The sequence below is a fragment of the Taudactylus pleione genome, unplaced genomic scaffold, assembly GCF_031769625.1.
Source record: "Taudactylus pleione unplaced genomic scaffold, aTauple2 ptg000378l, whole genome shotgun sequence".
NCBI lineage: Eukaryota > Metazoa > Chordata > Amphibia > Anura > Myobatrachidae > Taudactylus > Taudactylus pleione.
Window position 1 is genome coordinate 8,283,194 of NW_028284779.1, and position 15,873 is coordinate 8,299,066.

A 15,873-nucleotide genomic window follows, 5' to 3' on the forward strand; every position below is an offset into this window, starting at 1 on the left:
TTCAGAGCTTGCAAAGCAGGTGTGAATGCATCTTCACGCACAGTGAGGCAAAGACTTTTGGAGGATGGCCTGGTGTCAAGAAGGGCAGCAAAGAAGCCACTTCTCTCCAGGAAAAACATCAGGGACAGACTGATATTCTACAAAAGGTACAGGGATTGGACTGCTGAGGACTGGGGGTAAAGTTATTTTTGAATCCCCTTTCAGATTGTTTGGGGCATCTGGAAAAACGCTTGTACGGAGAAGGAAAGGTGAGCACTACCATCAGTCTTGTGTCATGCCAACAGTAAAGCATCCTAAGACCATTCATGTGTGGGGTTGCTTCTCAGCCAAGGGAGTGGTATCACTCAAAGTTTTGCCTAAGAACACAGCCATGAATGAAGAATGGTACCAAAACAACCTCCAAGAGCAACTTCTCCCGACCATCCAAGAACAGTTTGGTGGACGAACAATGCCTTTTCGAGCATGATGGAGCACCTTGCCATAAGGCAAAAGTGTTAACTAGGTGGCTCGCGGAACAAAACATGGAAATTTTGGGTCCATGGCCAGGAAACTCCCCAGACCTTAATTATCCCATTGAGAACTTGTGGTCAATCCTCAAGAGGCAGGTGGACAAACAAAAACCCACAAATTCTGACAAACTCCAACCATTGATTAGGCAAGAATGGGCGGCCATCAGTCAGTATTTGGCCCAGAAGTTGAATGACAGCATGCCAGGGCGAATTGCAGAGGTCTTGAAAAAGAAGGGTCAACACTGCAAATATTGACTCTTTGCATAAACTTAATGTAATTGTCAATAAAAGCTTTTGACACTTATAAAAATGCTTGTAATTTTACTTCAGTATACCATAGTAACATCTGACAAAAAGATCTAAAAATACTGAAGCAGCAAACTTTGTGAAAACCAATACTTGCGTCATCCTCAAAACTTTTGGCCATGGCTGTAAATAGTGGCCTCCTGAGAAAACATCTAGTGTTCATTCTAGCACCCTGCACCTGTCACGACCCGTTCCTCTTTCCTGCCTGCAGTGCCGCTCTATGCTTTGGTGCTTCTAGCACTCAGATAATGCAAGACGGCTGAGATACACTCCAGTGTGTGCTAGAAGCATCAGAGCAGAGAGCGACACCCCAGACAGGAAACAGGAACGGGTCGTGACAGGTGCAGGGTGCTAGAATGAACACTAGCATAGAGAATGTGCTTAAGTGAATGCACTCTCCCACCTCAGCAAGATCATTCGAGAATGCGGTTCCTTTTTTCTATCTAACAAATAAAACAAAATATACACTGTACTTCTAGAACAGTAGTAGAGAAATGTTTGACCATAGCCGGCGTGGGGTCATATGAGGCGCCTGCTTTAACCGTCTCTCTCACTAGCATGAATTTAATAAAAAAAAAAACAAGGAGAAATATCCCAGTATTTGTGTGGAGGAATCTTTCTACAGTGATTAATGTGCCTACAAATCACAGATTAATCCACTGAAAGTCGGCGCTGAGCACCACAGCTGCCCGTTACATCCAATTTCACAGCAGAGTTAAATATTGAAGGCTTCATGCATAGACCAGAGTGGATTATGCCTCACAGATGAGTGTGGCCTGAGGGTCTCCCCGGCCGGAGCGCCCGATCGCTCTCTAGTGATACTCCAGCACGTACCACAATATTACCGACAGTCGAATGAGCTCACTGTTGTTGTATCACACTATGACGGGCAGCGTGGGGAAGGGGGAGATGGCTGTGAGCACCCACTTATCTCTCCAGAAAAGGAAAGCAGAGGCCCTTATCACACACCTACAGCGAGGAAAGTGTCCACAGAGTAACAGGATAATATTTAACAGCTGCACGTTACAGTCTGCTGGATGGATCTAAAGGTTGTGTTTGTAGAGTGTGGCGGCCCCACAAATCCCTGGCAATGAAATCACTACAAATACACAATTCATATAAAGAAGGACCAGAAACTGAGCACCAAAGAGTGATGTGTTAGTGAGGACAGGGCTGCATGTGACAGGGGCAGTGACATGATGTGAGGAGGGGCATGGAGGCAGTAGGAAGACACAGACAGTTATATAGTGGCAGGAGCAGGCTCCCCCAGCAGCACAGAGTATATCAGGAGATGAGTGATGTGTTAGTGAGGACAGGGCTGCAAGTGACAGGGGCAGTGACATGATGTGAGGAGAGGAATGGAGGCAGTAGGAAGACACAGTTATATAGTGGCAGGAGCAGGCTCCCCAGCAGCACAGAGTATATCAGGAGATGAGTGAGGTGTTAGTGAGGACAGGGCTGCATATGACAGGGGCAGTGACATGATGCAAGGAGGGGAATGGAGGCAGCAGGAAGCCAAAGAGTTCTATAGTGGAAGGAGCAGGGTACCCCAGCAGCACAAAGTGGATGTCTATTTTGCGAAGTCCATTAAAAAACCTGGACCTAATGCCCAGAGTGACTTAAACTTGTGGTACAGGCCCTCTGCCCACCTAACATGCCCCACAGGCCTGGGGCCTGGTTACATCCATGGGGCTAATGCCTGACACCTGGTGGTCTAGGAAGAGGAGGGGGAGTAAATTACCAGTGGGCGTGGTAAGCTGGGAGAGGCAGCAGTGGGAGCTTTGTTAAGCTCTTTGCTTTCCACCACCTACAGCGCTCTCCGGTCCTTATTTTCTATCTCGCGCCGGCTATCTTTTTTTCTTTAACGCACCGTCTTCTGTCCTCTTCACCTGACGTCTTCTTCACGCCGAACTGAAGGCTCCACTTGGCGTCGTCTGAATTTAGACGACGCTAACAGGCAGATCTATGATGTGGTCGAGCCGTGATTGGCTCGACGTGGATGCTCCTGATTGGCTGCTGTTCACGAGCCATGATGGCTGGCACTAAATTTAAACTGGCACTGCGCCAGTTTGTCCGGCACTGCCTCAAATACAGATCGAGGGGGCGTCTGGTTCCGCCCTAGTTACGGCCCCGACATTAATCATGTCGACAAAACATCCCTGTGGTCTAGTGGTGACTTACATGGAACAGTGACGCCATCAGTGTCTCCCAGGTCCAGCGGCGACATCCTGATGACTTCCGGTGGTGAGTATTGTTAAATCCTAACCCTTAATCTTCCCCTAGTGCCTAAACCCTATCCTCCCCTCCCGTAGCCTAACCCTAACCTTCCCTCCCGTAGCCTAACTCCCTCCATAGTGCCTAACCCTAACCTCCCTCCCACAGCCTACCTCCCTCCGTAGTGCCTAACCCTAACCTCCCCTCCCGTAGCCTAACCCTCCCCTAGTGCCTAATCCTAACCTTCCCTCCCGTAGCCTAACTCCCTCCGTAGTGCCTAACCCTAACCTTCCCTCCCACAGCCTAACCTAACCCTCCCCCTAATGCCTGAACCCTTACTTCCCCTCCCATAGCCTAACACCCCAGTGCCTAACCCTAACTTCCCCACCCATAGCCTAACCCTCTCCCTAGTACCTATCCCTAACCTTCCCTCCCACAGCCTAACTCCCTCCATAGTGCCTAACCCTAAACTTCCCTCCCCTCCCACAGCCTAACCTAACCCACCCCCTAATGCCTGAACCCTAACTTCCCCTCCCGTAGCCTAAACCCCCCAGTGCCTAACCCTAACTTCCCCACCCATAGCCTAACCCTCTACCTAGTGCCTAACCCTAAACCTCCCGTAGCCTAACCCTCCCCTAGTGCCTAACCTCCCCCAGCAATGGCGTATGTGTGGTCATAATTCGCATTGGTGCAGGAGTGAAGAGAGCGCTGACCCGGTCACTTCACTCCTAGTACATTGCAGAGACGGGCTTCTTTCTGAGCCCCTGACCTTGCAGGTGCAATTTCATACTTACATGGGCGGCAATATCGCGTCCAGATGGGATTGCAAATGCGATAGCAGAAGAGGGGGAGGTGTGCACCAGCAGAAGAGGGGGAGGTGTGCACCAGCAGAAGAGGGGGAGGTCTGCACCAGCAGAAGAGGGGGAGGTGTGCACCAGCAGAAGAGGGGGAGGTCTGCCCCAGCAGAAGAGGGGAAGGTCTGCCCCAGCAGAAGAGGGGGAGGTGTGCACCAGCAGAAGAGGGGGAGGTGTGCACCAGCAGAAGAGGGGGAGGTGTGCACCAGCAGAAGAGGGGGAGGTGTGCACCAGCAGAAGAGGGGGAGGTGTGCACCAGCAGAAGAGGGGGAGGTGTGCACCAGCAGAAGAGGGGGAGGTCTGCCCCAGCAGAAGAGGGGAAGGTCTGCCCCAGCAGAAGAGGGGGAGGTGTGCACCAGCAGAAGAGGGGGAGGTGTGCACCAGCAGAAGAGGGGGAGGTGTGCAACAGCAGAAGAGGGGAAGGTCTGCACCAGCAGAAGAGGGGGAGGTCTGCACCAGCAGAAGAGGGGGAGGTCTGCACCAGCAGAAGAGGGGGAGGTCTGCACCAGCAGAAGAGGGGGAGGTCTGCACCAGCAGAAGAGGGGGAGGTCTGCACCAGCAGAAGAGGGGGAGGTCTGCACCAGCAGAAGAGGGGAAGGTCTGCACTAGCTGTAGGAAGCGGTATAAGAAACACAAAGCATTTATGGCAGCAGTTTTCAGCAAGTCCATTCCCTATTAAAAAAATCAGGACACTTAAGATCACACACATCCACCTGCCGACCCTCCCTAGTATCACCATCTCCCCTATGCCACAGAAAGTCAGGATTTTACAGTGACAAGACAGACAGTGAGAGATGTAATTAGTGTAAAGGATCATAGTACAAACATTGGGAAGAGAGAGGACAAGTTGTGTTTCGTGGGCTGGTACCAACATAATTACATTAGCTAAGGCAGCGTCACACCTCAGTTCATTTATAAAATCAGATTATATCAAATTGCACTGCAATAAACAACCATAAAAAACCAGAACAGATACAGATACACAGGGAAAATATTTCACATAAAGGTTCATTATCACTAATGTTCAGTAAAAATACATAATCAGAAATAACTTTGCGCTGATATCGCTTTATTATCGTATTAATGAGTATTTAGTAGGAATGTAGTTAATCATATTGCCAACAACACAGATGGAGCAGAGCTTATTGCAGTTAAGTGGCGGATCTTTCCTATCCTAGGACAGATCTCCTGATTAGTTTAGCGGCGAGCTGCAAAACAATAAGGTATACATCACAGTAAGTCATACTTGCATACCCTCCCGATTTGGTCGGGAGCCTCCCGAAAATCGGGTGCCGCTCCCGACCTCCCGGGAAGGCAGGCAAGTCTCCCGGCTGCCGCGGACCCCTCCAGTCCCACCGCAATTACTTGTAAAACACCGGCAGCCAAGGGGGGCGGTGACGCGATTCGCGTCATTTTGGCACCGCCCCCTGCTTCACACTGCCTGTAGTATCGGCACTGTGTAGCGGGGGCGGGGCCAACATGACGCGCTTGTGTGGCTTCGTCCCCCCCACAAAACTTGTCATCTGGTCGGCCCCGCCCCCGTTTGCTGGCCCCGCCCCCCCAGTAATGCAGATCTGGCTGCTCCCTCCCGGAAGGGGCAGCCAGATAGTCGGCAAGTATGCAGTTTGTGGATCGCTGCAATACACTCTGCTCAGTTTAGATTTAGGTAATAATGCATAAACGTACTGGCTGGGAACCCAACTACGTACTCATGTGCTGCTGGAGGACCCTGTTCCTTCAACTACATAACTCTCAGTGTGAGGCTTCCTACTGGCACTATTCCCCTCCTAATGTCACTGCCCGTCACATGTAGTCTTGTTCTTACTTAGGCCCCCATATATTAATGATCGATACAATATAAGCATGACATTACCACCCATGATCGCATTGCAATATGTGATCATAGCGCCCGAATGTATCATCCGGCACATGCAGGGACACAGGCTCCAAAAGGTGCCCATCCCTGCGGTGCCCGGAGATCTGCCAGGGCTGCTGCACATGCACGGTCGCCATTGCCGGGGAGGTTTCCGGAGGAACCCTCCGCCGGCTAATTATGTGCAGTGTAGCCCATAGGGTACAGCGGCTAACGCCATCTTCAGATACCTGCTGTGATCCCTCCATTACCGCTGGCAGCCGCCTCCCCATAGGTTCTGTGTTGCTGAGAGACCATGTTCCTTCCTCTATATAACTATGTCTGTGACTTCCTGCTGCCCCCATTCCCCTCCTCACATCATGTCACTGCCCCTGTCACATGCAGCCCTGTCCTTACTAACACATCACTCATCTCCTGATATACTCTGTGCTGCTGTCCCCATTCCCCTCCACACATCACGTAACTGCCCCTCTCACACACAGCCCTGTCCTTACTAACACATCACTCATCTCCTGATATACTCTGTGCTGCTGCCTCCATTCCCCTCCTCACATCATGTCACTGCCCCTGTCACATGCAGCCCTGTCCTCACTCACACATCACTCATCTCCTGATATACTCTGTGCTGCTACAAAAACCACCACTCAGGTGTCTGCAGAATCTAAATTGAACACTGGATTAAATAGTTAATCCATAACAATGAAAGGAGAACTAGGTGAATGAAATTGCTTATTTCTTCTTCTTCTCCCTAAATCCCTGAGCAGTTTACAGTCCTTCGTACTTTGAACTTGCACAGGATGCGGAGCTGAGGTATAATAATTACACCGTGACATTGAGTTAGAGGAGCAGCTACGGATGACGGTCATGTGCAACAGGGGAGAATATCCTCAAGGAGATGCCAGGGATTCGGCAAGAGGGGAACAGATTGACTGTTCCACAGCAGAACTGGATTTTATTTTCTCATAATTGGGCTCTATCTCCTATGAGCGTAGGTTAGGGCAGTATAAGTACCTTACATATGAACCAGTAAGCGGTGTCTGTAAGAAACATTCCACCTGTAGCATCATCCTTTATCCAGGGGACAGTCACTTTGGGTTCTATGTACTAAGGGCTTGGAGAGAGAGATAAAGTGGATGGAGATAAAAGTACCAATCAGCTCCTAACTGTCATATTTCAAACTGAGGGGTCTATGTACTAAGCCTCGGATGGAGTTAAAGTGAACGGAGGTAAGGTACCAGCCAATCAGCACCTAACTGCCATATCACAGGCTGTTTGAAAAATGACAGTTAGGAGCAGGTTGGTTGGGACTTTAACTGTGTTCACTGTATTTCCATCAAAGGCTTAGTAAATAGCCACAGCCTGTAACAGGACTGTTAGGAGCTGATTGGTTGGTACTTTATCACTCTCCAGGAATTAGTACATTAACCCCTTAATTATCACAGCCAGCAGGAAAACTTAAGGATACACGGAGGATGTTCACCCACTGATGACAGCCCCATAACATAGGCACTGACATAGGGACATTGGCCTCCTGGCTCCGAGGATTTGTGCAGCTCAATCTCCCATGATAAAGAAACATCTTTATTTTGTTCCTGCAACACCTAACTATGGTGTAAATGGCCAGTGCTGCAACTTAGAGAGGAATTGTGTTTATGGCACGAGCCTCCCTCCCTAACTATCAGATAGCCGGGGGTCTGATGCTGGGGATCCCTGCAGATTGTGAGGCACTAATTCCAGGCATCGCTGTGGATGCTCCTCTGGGACTAAGGGGTCTATTCACTAAGCAGTGTTAGGAGACAGAGTGAAAAGTGATAAGAAAGTGATAAGGTGCCAGCCAATCAGCTCCCAACTGTCATCTCATAGGCTGTGTTGGAAAAATGACAGTTAGGAGCTGACTGGCTGGCACCTTATCACTTTTCACTCTGTCTCCTAACACTGCTTAGTAAATAGCCCCCTAAGAGACTGGATGCGCACGGCAAGCGATAGAAATCAGTCCCCTCAGCTTAGGACGAATGTGCTCACCTACAGCAGCCTCAGACACAACACAGTGATGCAGGCAGTGTAAGGGCGTTGTAGCTGGCAGGAAAAGTAGCAAAACAGGACCAGATCCAGATTATTTCACCTCATTCTCAGGGAATTGGATGTCACACCTCTGTTATTACCCATTTCACAGAGGTACAAGTTGCTTACAGCATCAAGGCCCAGAGCAAACTAAACCTGCTCTTTACAATATGTCAGATACGGTCATTGGTGTAGCTCAGGTGGGATAATTAATGACCCAGCAACATAGATTACCTCACCTGAGCATGATCAAAGACATCCGTAAAACATGGCCTGTTGGTGGTACTTGAGAACTGGAGTTGAGAGCCCCTGATGTAAAGGTTTTGCCCCCTCCCCCCAGTGAAAACAAAATGAGGTAATTCAATTTAATAACAAGTTATCCTCACATTGAGGGGTATCGTCACTTAATCGCTACAAAAGCAGGTGAAAATTAACATTTGTGTAAATTGTCGGGGCCATTTACTATATAGGTAACGCAGGAGATATCACAGATACAGTATCTCCTACTAAAGGTGCCCACACACATACCGATGTCCTCACGATACGATTTTATGGCCAATTTCCTCATGTACTTTCACGGGAGCTCCCTTGCCGTCGTGATCACGATTTGGAGTTAAAAATGTTCAATCTGACTAAAGATCTATCTTGCAGCCAATGCATTGTATCCCAGATTGACTAGTCTGCCCTACAGCACGGCAGATCAGAAGATGCGATGTACGACGAGCGGGGACGCGCATCGGCATCGTGCTCGTGAGTATAAACTCATGATTTGTACTTTTTTTACCCGATTCGTCGTCACGATTCGTCGAAATCGGCCAAATCGTGTAAAATGTCGCTATGTGTGTGGGCACCTTTACCTTTCAGCCCTGATGTGACCCGCCATCCCCATATACTAGTATGGGGACCTAAATTCAAACTCCGAAAATAATATATTTTCGTGGGTCTAACTGCGGGAACGTACGTCATCTTCAGATGGAGTTTGCTCCTGGACAGCAGCTCCTTCCTATGGGAAGGAGTACCGGGTTGCGGAGAGGGATCCATTCGGATCCTTCCGCCCCGCCCATCCCCTTCCAAAAGAGGTCGCACAGGCATGAACAGACGACGTTCACACATGCGCAGTAGTACTGGCGAGTCAGACTCGGCAGTGCTAATTGTCGCAGCTGCGGGAAGCAGACCCCAGAGAGAGGCAATTCCAGTGGGCGTTTCCAGGAGGCTAACCAGGCAGGTAGCCGCCAGCAACTGCGTCTTTTTCCGTAGTCACACCGATTTCAGCAGCCATGTTCAGAAGGACATTCTGTGCATCCGTAGGGCTGAAGCAATGTCTGATGGTGCGACCGATGTTGCGACTTTTAAGCAAAGGGGCAGGTTAGTGGTGCAGCCAGCGATTTCAATGGGCTGCAGCATGAGGGTAACAACGCGGGGTAAAAAGATGTGGTCGCGGCGTCTTTAGCGCCCACCTCACCTGAATCAGGCCTTGTATCTGCTCTGCCACTGTCTAACACTGGCTCAGAAGCCTGCCGCACACAAAATCTCTGTGGAACTACAAGTCTCAGCATGCATGGGACATCTAGTTCCACAACAGGTAGAGAGCAGCAAGACAAACGTCGTCAGTATGTGCGTCACCCGTCTTCTGAGCCCCGCAATGCGTGTAATCTCCAGTCTGGCTCATAGTCCTGAGACTGCGATCACTCCTGCCTGTAATGTATACGGAACATTGAAACATGGCCTCCGGTGTATTAGACTGCCCCAATGATACATGCCAGGGGCGGCTGGTATCTGGAAACTGAATAGATATGTGACTATTTTGCCATGGTTCAGCACCAGCTCGGGCATCTCTCTCTCTGCCCTGAGGGAATAAAAACAGGTCACACCAGAAGAGCTGGCGTAACAAATGTTATCTGCAGCGAGCACAGCGCAGGAGGACGATGGGAAAACATGCCTCAAACTGACTAATATATCAGCTTTGGAATACATCAAAGTGAGGTTTATGAAAATATAAATGAGTCTATTTATCACGTAGCCACGGAAAGTGCTGAGCGCCAATGCTAAATATTTTTCAGGGCTGTTTTTTCAGAAAAACCTCAAACAGCACTTTCATAAACTTGTGTATTCAATGATGTTTAAACTTGCTAATGTTTTTAATGATTTGGTCAATCTTAAACGTTTCTAAATAAGGGATTGACAAAAAGAATAAAAGGCCCGATTCAGACCCGCTCGCCAGGCTGCCTGCCGATGTTTGCGTGCGCAAACTAGTCCATGCAATCGGGAAGCGTTCGCTCGCTGCGCACAACCACCTCGCTAGAAAGAGTGACAGGAGAAGCCGTTTGTGGGCGGTGACACGGGATGGTCGATGGGAACGGGGGAGTGGTGGTGCGAATGCAGGCGTGCCTGAGCGTTTTAACGCCGTTACAGAGGCGTGCATAATTAAGACAGCGTCATAGTACACGTCACATGGTTATTTTATACACTGAAGCACTCGCAGTGCTTGCGGTAGGATATGGTCAACCACAAGCGCTGGGTTCGCTTCCGATGGTACTCGATGTTACCGATGGTTGCAAACACATCCTGGAGATGACTTGGGAAAGTGGGTGTGTTAAGGCAGGCTGGTGGGCGTCTAAGTACACACTGCGATCGTAAAGCCACAGTGAATGTCATTGGTCTTATGCAGAAAGACCTCCTATTCAAGTAGTGGGCGTGCTAATTCCTTGCCGTGCGATCGCGGATTTGCATACTTTCGCTGCGTGCGAACGCATCTAGCGAGCGAGTCTGAATTGAGCCCAAAGCTCCTAATGAATTGTTAGGCTGCATTGTCATTGATGTCTCTGGTTCCTGGTGAATGGATAGGCTGTAATCTCAGCGATGTCACTGGTTCCTAGTGAATGGATAGGCTGTAATCTCAGTGATGTCACTGGTCCCTAGTGAATGGATAGGCTGTAATCTCAGTGATGTCACTGGTCCCTAGTGAATGGATAGGCTGTAATCTCAGTGATGTCACTGGTCCCTAGTGAATGGATAGGCTGTAATCTCAGTGATGTCTCTGGTCCCTAGTGAATGGATAGGCTGTAATCTCAGTGATGTCTCTGGTCCCTAGTGAATGGATAGGCTGTAATCTCAGTGATGTCACTGGGCCCTAGTGAATGGATTGGCTGTAATCTCAGCGATGTCACTGGTTGTGAACGGATAGGCTGCATTCTCAGTAATGTCACCGGTACTTATGACTGGATAGGTTGCATTCACAGTGATGTCAGTGCTTCCTTTCGATTGGATAGGCTACATTCACAGTGATGTCACTTGTTCCTAGTGACTGGATAGGCTGCATTCATATGATTATAATGGGATATAGCATTAAGACCCCCATTTATCAATGATCGCTTTTGCAACGCGATCAGGGCATGCCAGTAACGCCCATGACCGCATTGCAAAATGTAATCATACCGGCCGGATGTATCATCCGGGACATGCGATGTCTCCGGAGAGGTGCCGGCCAGTGCAGGGGGTGCTGCGGGCTGCACATGCACAGCCGCCATAGCTGAGGATTCAGGCGGATCCCCCCCGACAGCTAATTATGCGCAGTGAAGTCCATAGGCTACGGCTACTAATGTTATCCTCAGATGGCGTTAGCTGCGGGGGCCATTATCTGGAATGCACTGAATTCTGGATATTGGTAAATTTGGCAGCATCTCATCCCCCATAGAAACCTATGGGGGAGGCGACTGTCAGCGGCAATGGAGGGATCACAGCAGGTATCGGAGATACCGGCTGCGGTCCCTCCTTAATACATAAGGAGGATACTTAATATTTGAGGTATACACCCGAAAACAGGTGTTTTCGGGTGTATACCTCAAATAAACTTGGATAAATGGGCCCCTGAGGTAACACAGACTCATAATACAGTGTAATCATATAATGCTTGTACTTCTAGTGCATCTCACCCCAGTAACATTGTACACAGGGTCTCATTCAGACCCGCTCACAAGTGGGTCGATGTTTGGCTCTGCGCACAGGCCGCACTGCGCGTGCGCAAGCCCCGGAGCGAGAAATAAATTCTCTCGCTCCGGGGCTCACTACAAAAGGGGCGGCTGTCTATGTTGATTGACAGCTTGCCCCATTTTGTAGGCATGGCGGGGGGGTGGTTTCATAAACGGAGGCGTTCCCAAGCGAACGCCTGCCATTTGTGGGCGGCCCCACTAACATCACCAGTGATGCGAGCGCCTCTGAATGAGGTCCACAGAGTATGGCCGTTTCCCCTCTCTCTCACTAAGCTCTCTGTAGGTAAGAGCAGCCATTTATAACTGCCGAGCGCTGGAAGATAATATCTGTGGGAAAACCGAGATCTATTATCTACATTAAAATATGCCAAATAAATCCCTAATGCTCTGATTAATGGTATGCGAGTAAAAATAAGGAAAACATTTGTTTCAATAGAAACAGATATTATTCAGCCCCCTCTCAATTCACCATCGCTGAGCCATGTGACCTGATCTCAGATTACGTCTGTGGTAACGGGATTATCAGAACATTTCCAAGGCATTACTAAATGGTAACACAACACAACACAGCACGATGTCACCTGATAATCACTGTTCTGTGTGCAGCAATTTACTGGAATATCTCCTGATACTTGGAGAAATAGTCTTCTGCCTGAAATTAAGTATTAAAAATGCCAAAAACCTTGGCTTTGCACCGATACGACTGCACGGTCTGCCTAGCGCATTACAAGGTCCTGGAAGACACTATTGCAAACTACAGTAGTAGGGCATCTTGGTGAGGATTGCAAACATCTCCAAAGGCGGACGAGAGTGCGACCATTTTGTAACTACCCTGTTCCATGCAGATTTATATTTCTGTATTCTTTTTACATCAGGCAAAGATGGATTTGGTTGAATGAACGTTTCCGGAGGTTGCTCCCCGCTTTCTGGTCCTTAAAGGTGATCACCGGACACCCAGAGTTCTCTGGTCTAATCAGGGTCTAAGTGGTCAGGATAATGTATAATTCGCCAATCGTTACACAGGGGGACCCGGTTACATAACGCTGCGTACAGTATATAGGGGGTCATTCAGACCCGCTCGCGAGCAGCAGTACGCTCGCAAGCGGGTCGATGTTCCCCACTGCGCATGCGCACGACGGAGGGAGCTCCGTCGTGCGCATGCGCGAGACCCGGGGAGCGACGGGCTTTCCATCGCTCCGGGTCTCGCACCAAAGGGGGCGTGCTGTCGATGTTGAGTGGGAACGCCTACCATCTGAAGCCGGCCCCACTGACATCACTAGTGATGTCAGTGGGAGTGATTTTGGATAGAGCCAAAATCACTCCAGGGCTTGTGGCAGGAGACCCTACCGCAGGGTCTCCGTCGCAAGTACGATGGTCGCTCGCATATGCTGTGGGTGGTCACCCACAGCTATACGAGCGGCCAGGAGGCCGCTCCATTTTCATGGAGGAGGGCACTGATTCAAAGCGAGCGCTCTGGTCAGAGCGTCCGGCTCTGAATCAGGCCCATAGTGTGAGGATTGGACAGGGAGAATAGTATCCCAGATACAGCATATCTGAAAATTACATGCGGGAACGGTAAACGGATGGAGAATTATCACACATAACACAGCCCCATGCTGAGCCTGCACCCCAGGCTGTGGAAGGACGAGAAGGACAAGTACGGGATATAAACATACAATTGATTTCTCCTGATAATCTGGGCAGCTGGTAGGAATCTCAGGCCCTGCAGTCATATATTAGGGGTCCCTCTAGGGCTGCACAGGCAACCTAGTGGAGGTGACCATGCAGCCAATGGAAAGATAATACCCGGCGTACCCATTCCCCCTCTCTATGCCCCCTGATGATAATTAGTATGGGGTCTATCAATAGTCACATACTCAATGCGATCTGGCTGAGTCAGAGTCCCTGATTGCATTGCAGGATGCAATCATAGCCCCAGGAATGTATCATAGCACATGGAGGGACATGAACTCAGAGAGGTGCCCGTCCCTCCAATGTGCTCGGAGTGAAATGACTGCATTAGCCTCTCCTCTATCGGTACTCCTGCGCGGTCTGCTGACTACTCGTGCGTGGCGCCCATATCTAACCCTCTCCCGGTAAATTTTGCAAAGCGTTCCCTACCAAAGCACAGCTGCAATCTATAAGGGGAGTGACAGATACACATGTAGCCGGTGGCATAGGGGACAGTCACACATCACAGAGCTCTAGTGTGTTATAAGTTAGGACTCAGGGGCCCAGGTATCTTGCAATATTGCTATGTATGCCCTGAAAACACCCGTTTTTGGGGAATAGCTGCAAATACTATCCCCTTACTGTACTATGGAGGGATCGCAGCAGTTTCCTCCACTATCTCTGGTGCCGTCCCTCCATTTCCGCCAGCACTGCAACCCCCATAGGTTTCTATGGAGGATGCGATGCTGTCAGACTTATCAAGTTCCTGAATGTGAAGCATTGCGGACCTGGATGCCCGCAGATTACGCCATCTGAAGATGGCGTAAGCCGCTGTAGCCTATGGGCTATACCTCGCAAATCTGTCCAGGAGAGGGTTCCATAGGAATCCTACCTCGGCAACTGTAGACAGTGCATGTACAGGATCCACAGCGCAGGGACGGGCTCCTTTCAGAGGCCCTGTCCCTGCGGGTGCAACTGGATACATCCAAGCGGTATGAACGCATCCTGTGCAATGCGATCATGGGTACTAATATGGCGCCAATTCACATTGCAAATGCGATCATTGATAAATGTGCCCCATAGTGAGCAGAAGGCAGGAGCAGAGCCCTAGAACAGAGGCGGTAAGGCAGGAGCAGAGGACAGGACTAGAGGCTGGATTCCGGAACAGTGCTTTGGGGAGAAGAAGGGTAGGACTGGAACCTGGAGCAGAGCCTCGGGGAGGGTTGGTGGGACTGGAGTAAGGAGCTGGAGAAGTAGAGTCTCGGGACAGGACAGGAGGCATGAGCGACTGGGAGGCATGAGTGGAATGTAGGGTTACTGGAGGCAGGAACAAGGCCTGGGGGGACAGGAGTGAAGCGCAGGAGCACTGTAGGCAGGAGCGGAGGGCAGGGGCACTGGAGGCAGGAGCAGAGCACAGGGGCACTGGAGGCAGGAGCAGAGCACAGGGGCACTAGAGGCAGGAGCGGAGCGCAGGGGGACTGGAGACAGGAGCGGAGGGCAGGGGCACTGGAGGCAGGAGCGGAGTGCAGGGGGACTGGAGGCAGGAGCGGAGGGCAGGGGCACTGGAGGCACGAGCGGAGGGCAGGGGCACTGGAGGCACGAGCGGAGGGCAGGGGGACTGGAGGCACGAGCGGAGGGCAGGGGGACTGGAGGCACGAGCGGAGGGCAGGGGCACTGGAGGCAGGAGCGGAGGGCAGGGGCACTGGAGGCAGCAGTGGAGCGCAGGGGCACTGGAGGCAGGAGCGGAGGGCAGGGGGACTGGAGGCAGGAGCGGAGGGCAGGGGGACTGGAGGCAGGAGCGGAGGGCAGGGGGACTGGAGACAGGAGCGGAGGGCAGGGGGACCGGAGGCAGGAACGGAGCGTAGGGGGACTGGAGGCAGGAGCGGAAGGCAGGGGGACTGGAGGCAGGAGCGGAGGGCAGGGGGACTGGAGGCAGGAACGGTGCGGGAGCGGAGCCCTGGCAGGAATAGAGAGGCACTCACCTGAGCGACAGCTGGCACCGCGGCCGGAGCTTCTGAGGCGCAGACCCTGCTGGAGGCTTGCCACGGCCTGGCCCGGATCATGTTCCTCTGCAGCAGCCTGCATGCCCGACCTCCGCACCCTGCCATGTCCCGAGCTGGATGGCAGCTTTGTGCCCGCACTCTCCAGCCGTCATACAGCAGCCAATCAGTGTCCGCCTGTCACAGAAAAAGCCAATCAGCGACGGAGGCCGCTTCTTGGTAGGAGCATTCTGGGAGTTGTAGTTTAGTCCTCTTACAAGTTGTCTCTTGTTTGTTTCTGTCATGAGTACAATACAGAGCGCGCACTGACTCCCTCTGCTGGCTGCTGAGCGCAGTGCACACATTAGTGCCCTATGCTGGAGCAGCTGTGTGTGCGCCCTAGGTGATGGGGAGCAG

General features: G+C 50.9%; 1 protein-coding gene across 4 annotated transcripts in view; it reads right to left on the reverse strand.

The window, feature by feature from the left end:
- Window positions 1–15,671, reverse strand: part of MOCS1 (molybdenum cofactor synthesis 1) — a 60,994-nt gene extending 45,323 nt beyond the window's left edge. For 2 of the 4 annotated variants that reach the window (XM_088445371.1, XM_088445369.1), the window contains exon 1: window positions 15,460–15,665. In XM_088445371.1, coding sequence (XP_088301497.1) covers window positions 15,460–15,585 — 126 coding nt within the window. In that variant the 5' untranslated portion in view covers window positions 15,586–15,665. Of the gene's footprint in view, window positions 1–7,778; window positions 7,948–15,459 lie in introns of those variants that run through there. The other 2 variants (XM_088445372.1, XM_088445373.1) reach the window with 2 other exon arrangements.
- Between the last annotated feature and the right edge of the window lie 202 nt (window positions 15,672–15,873).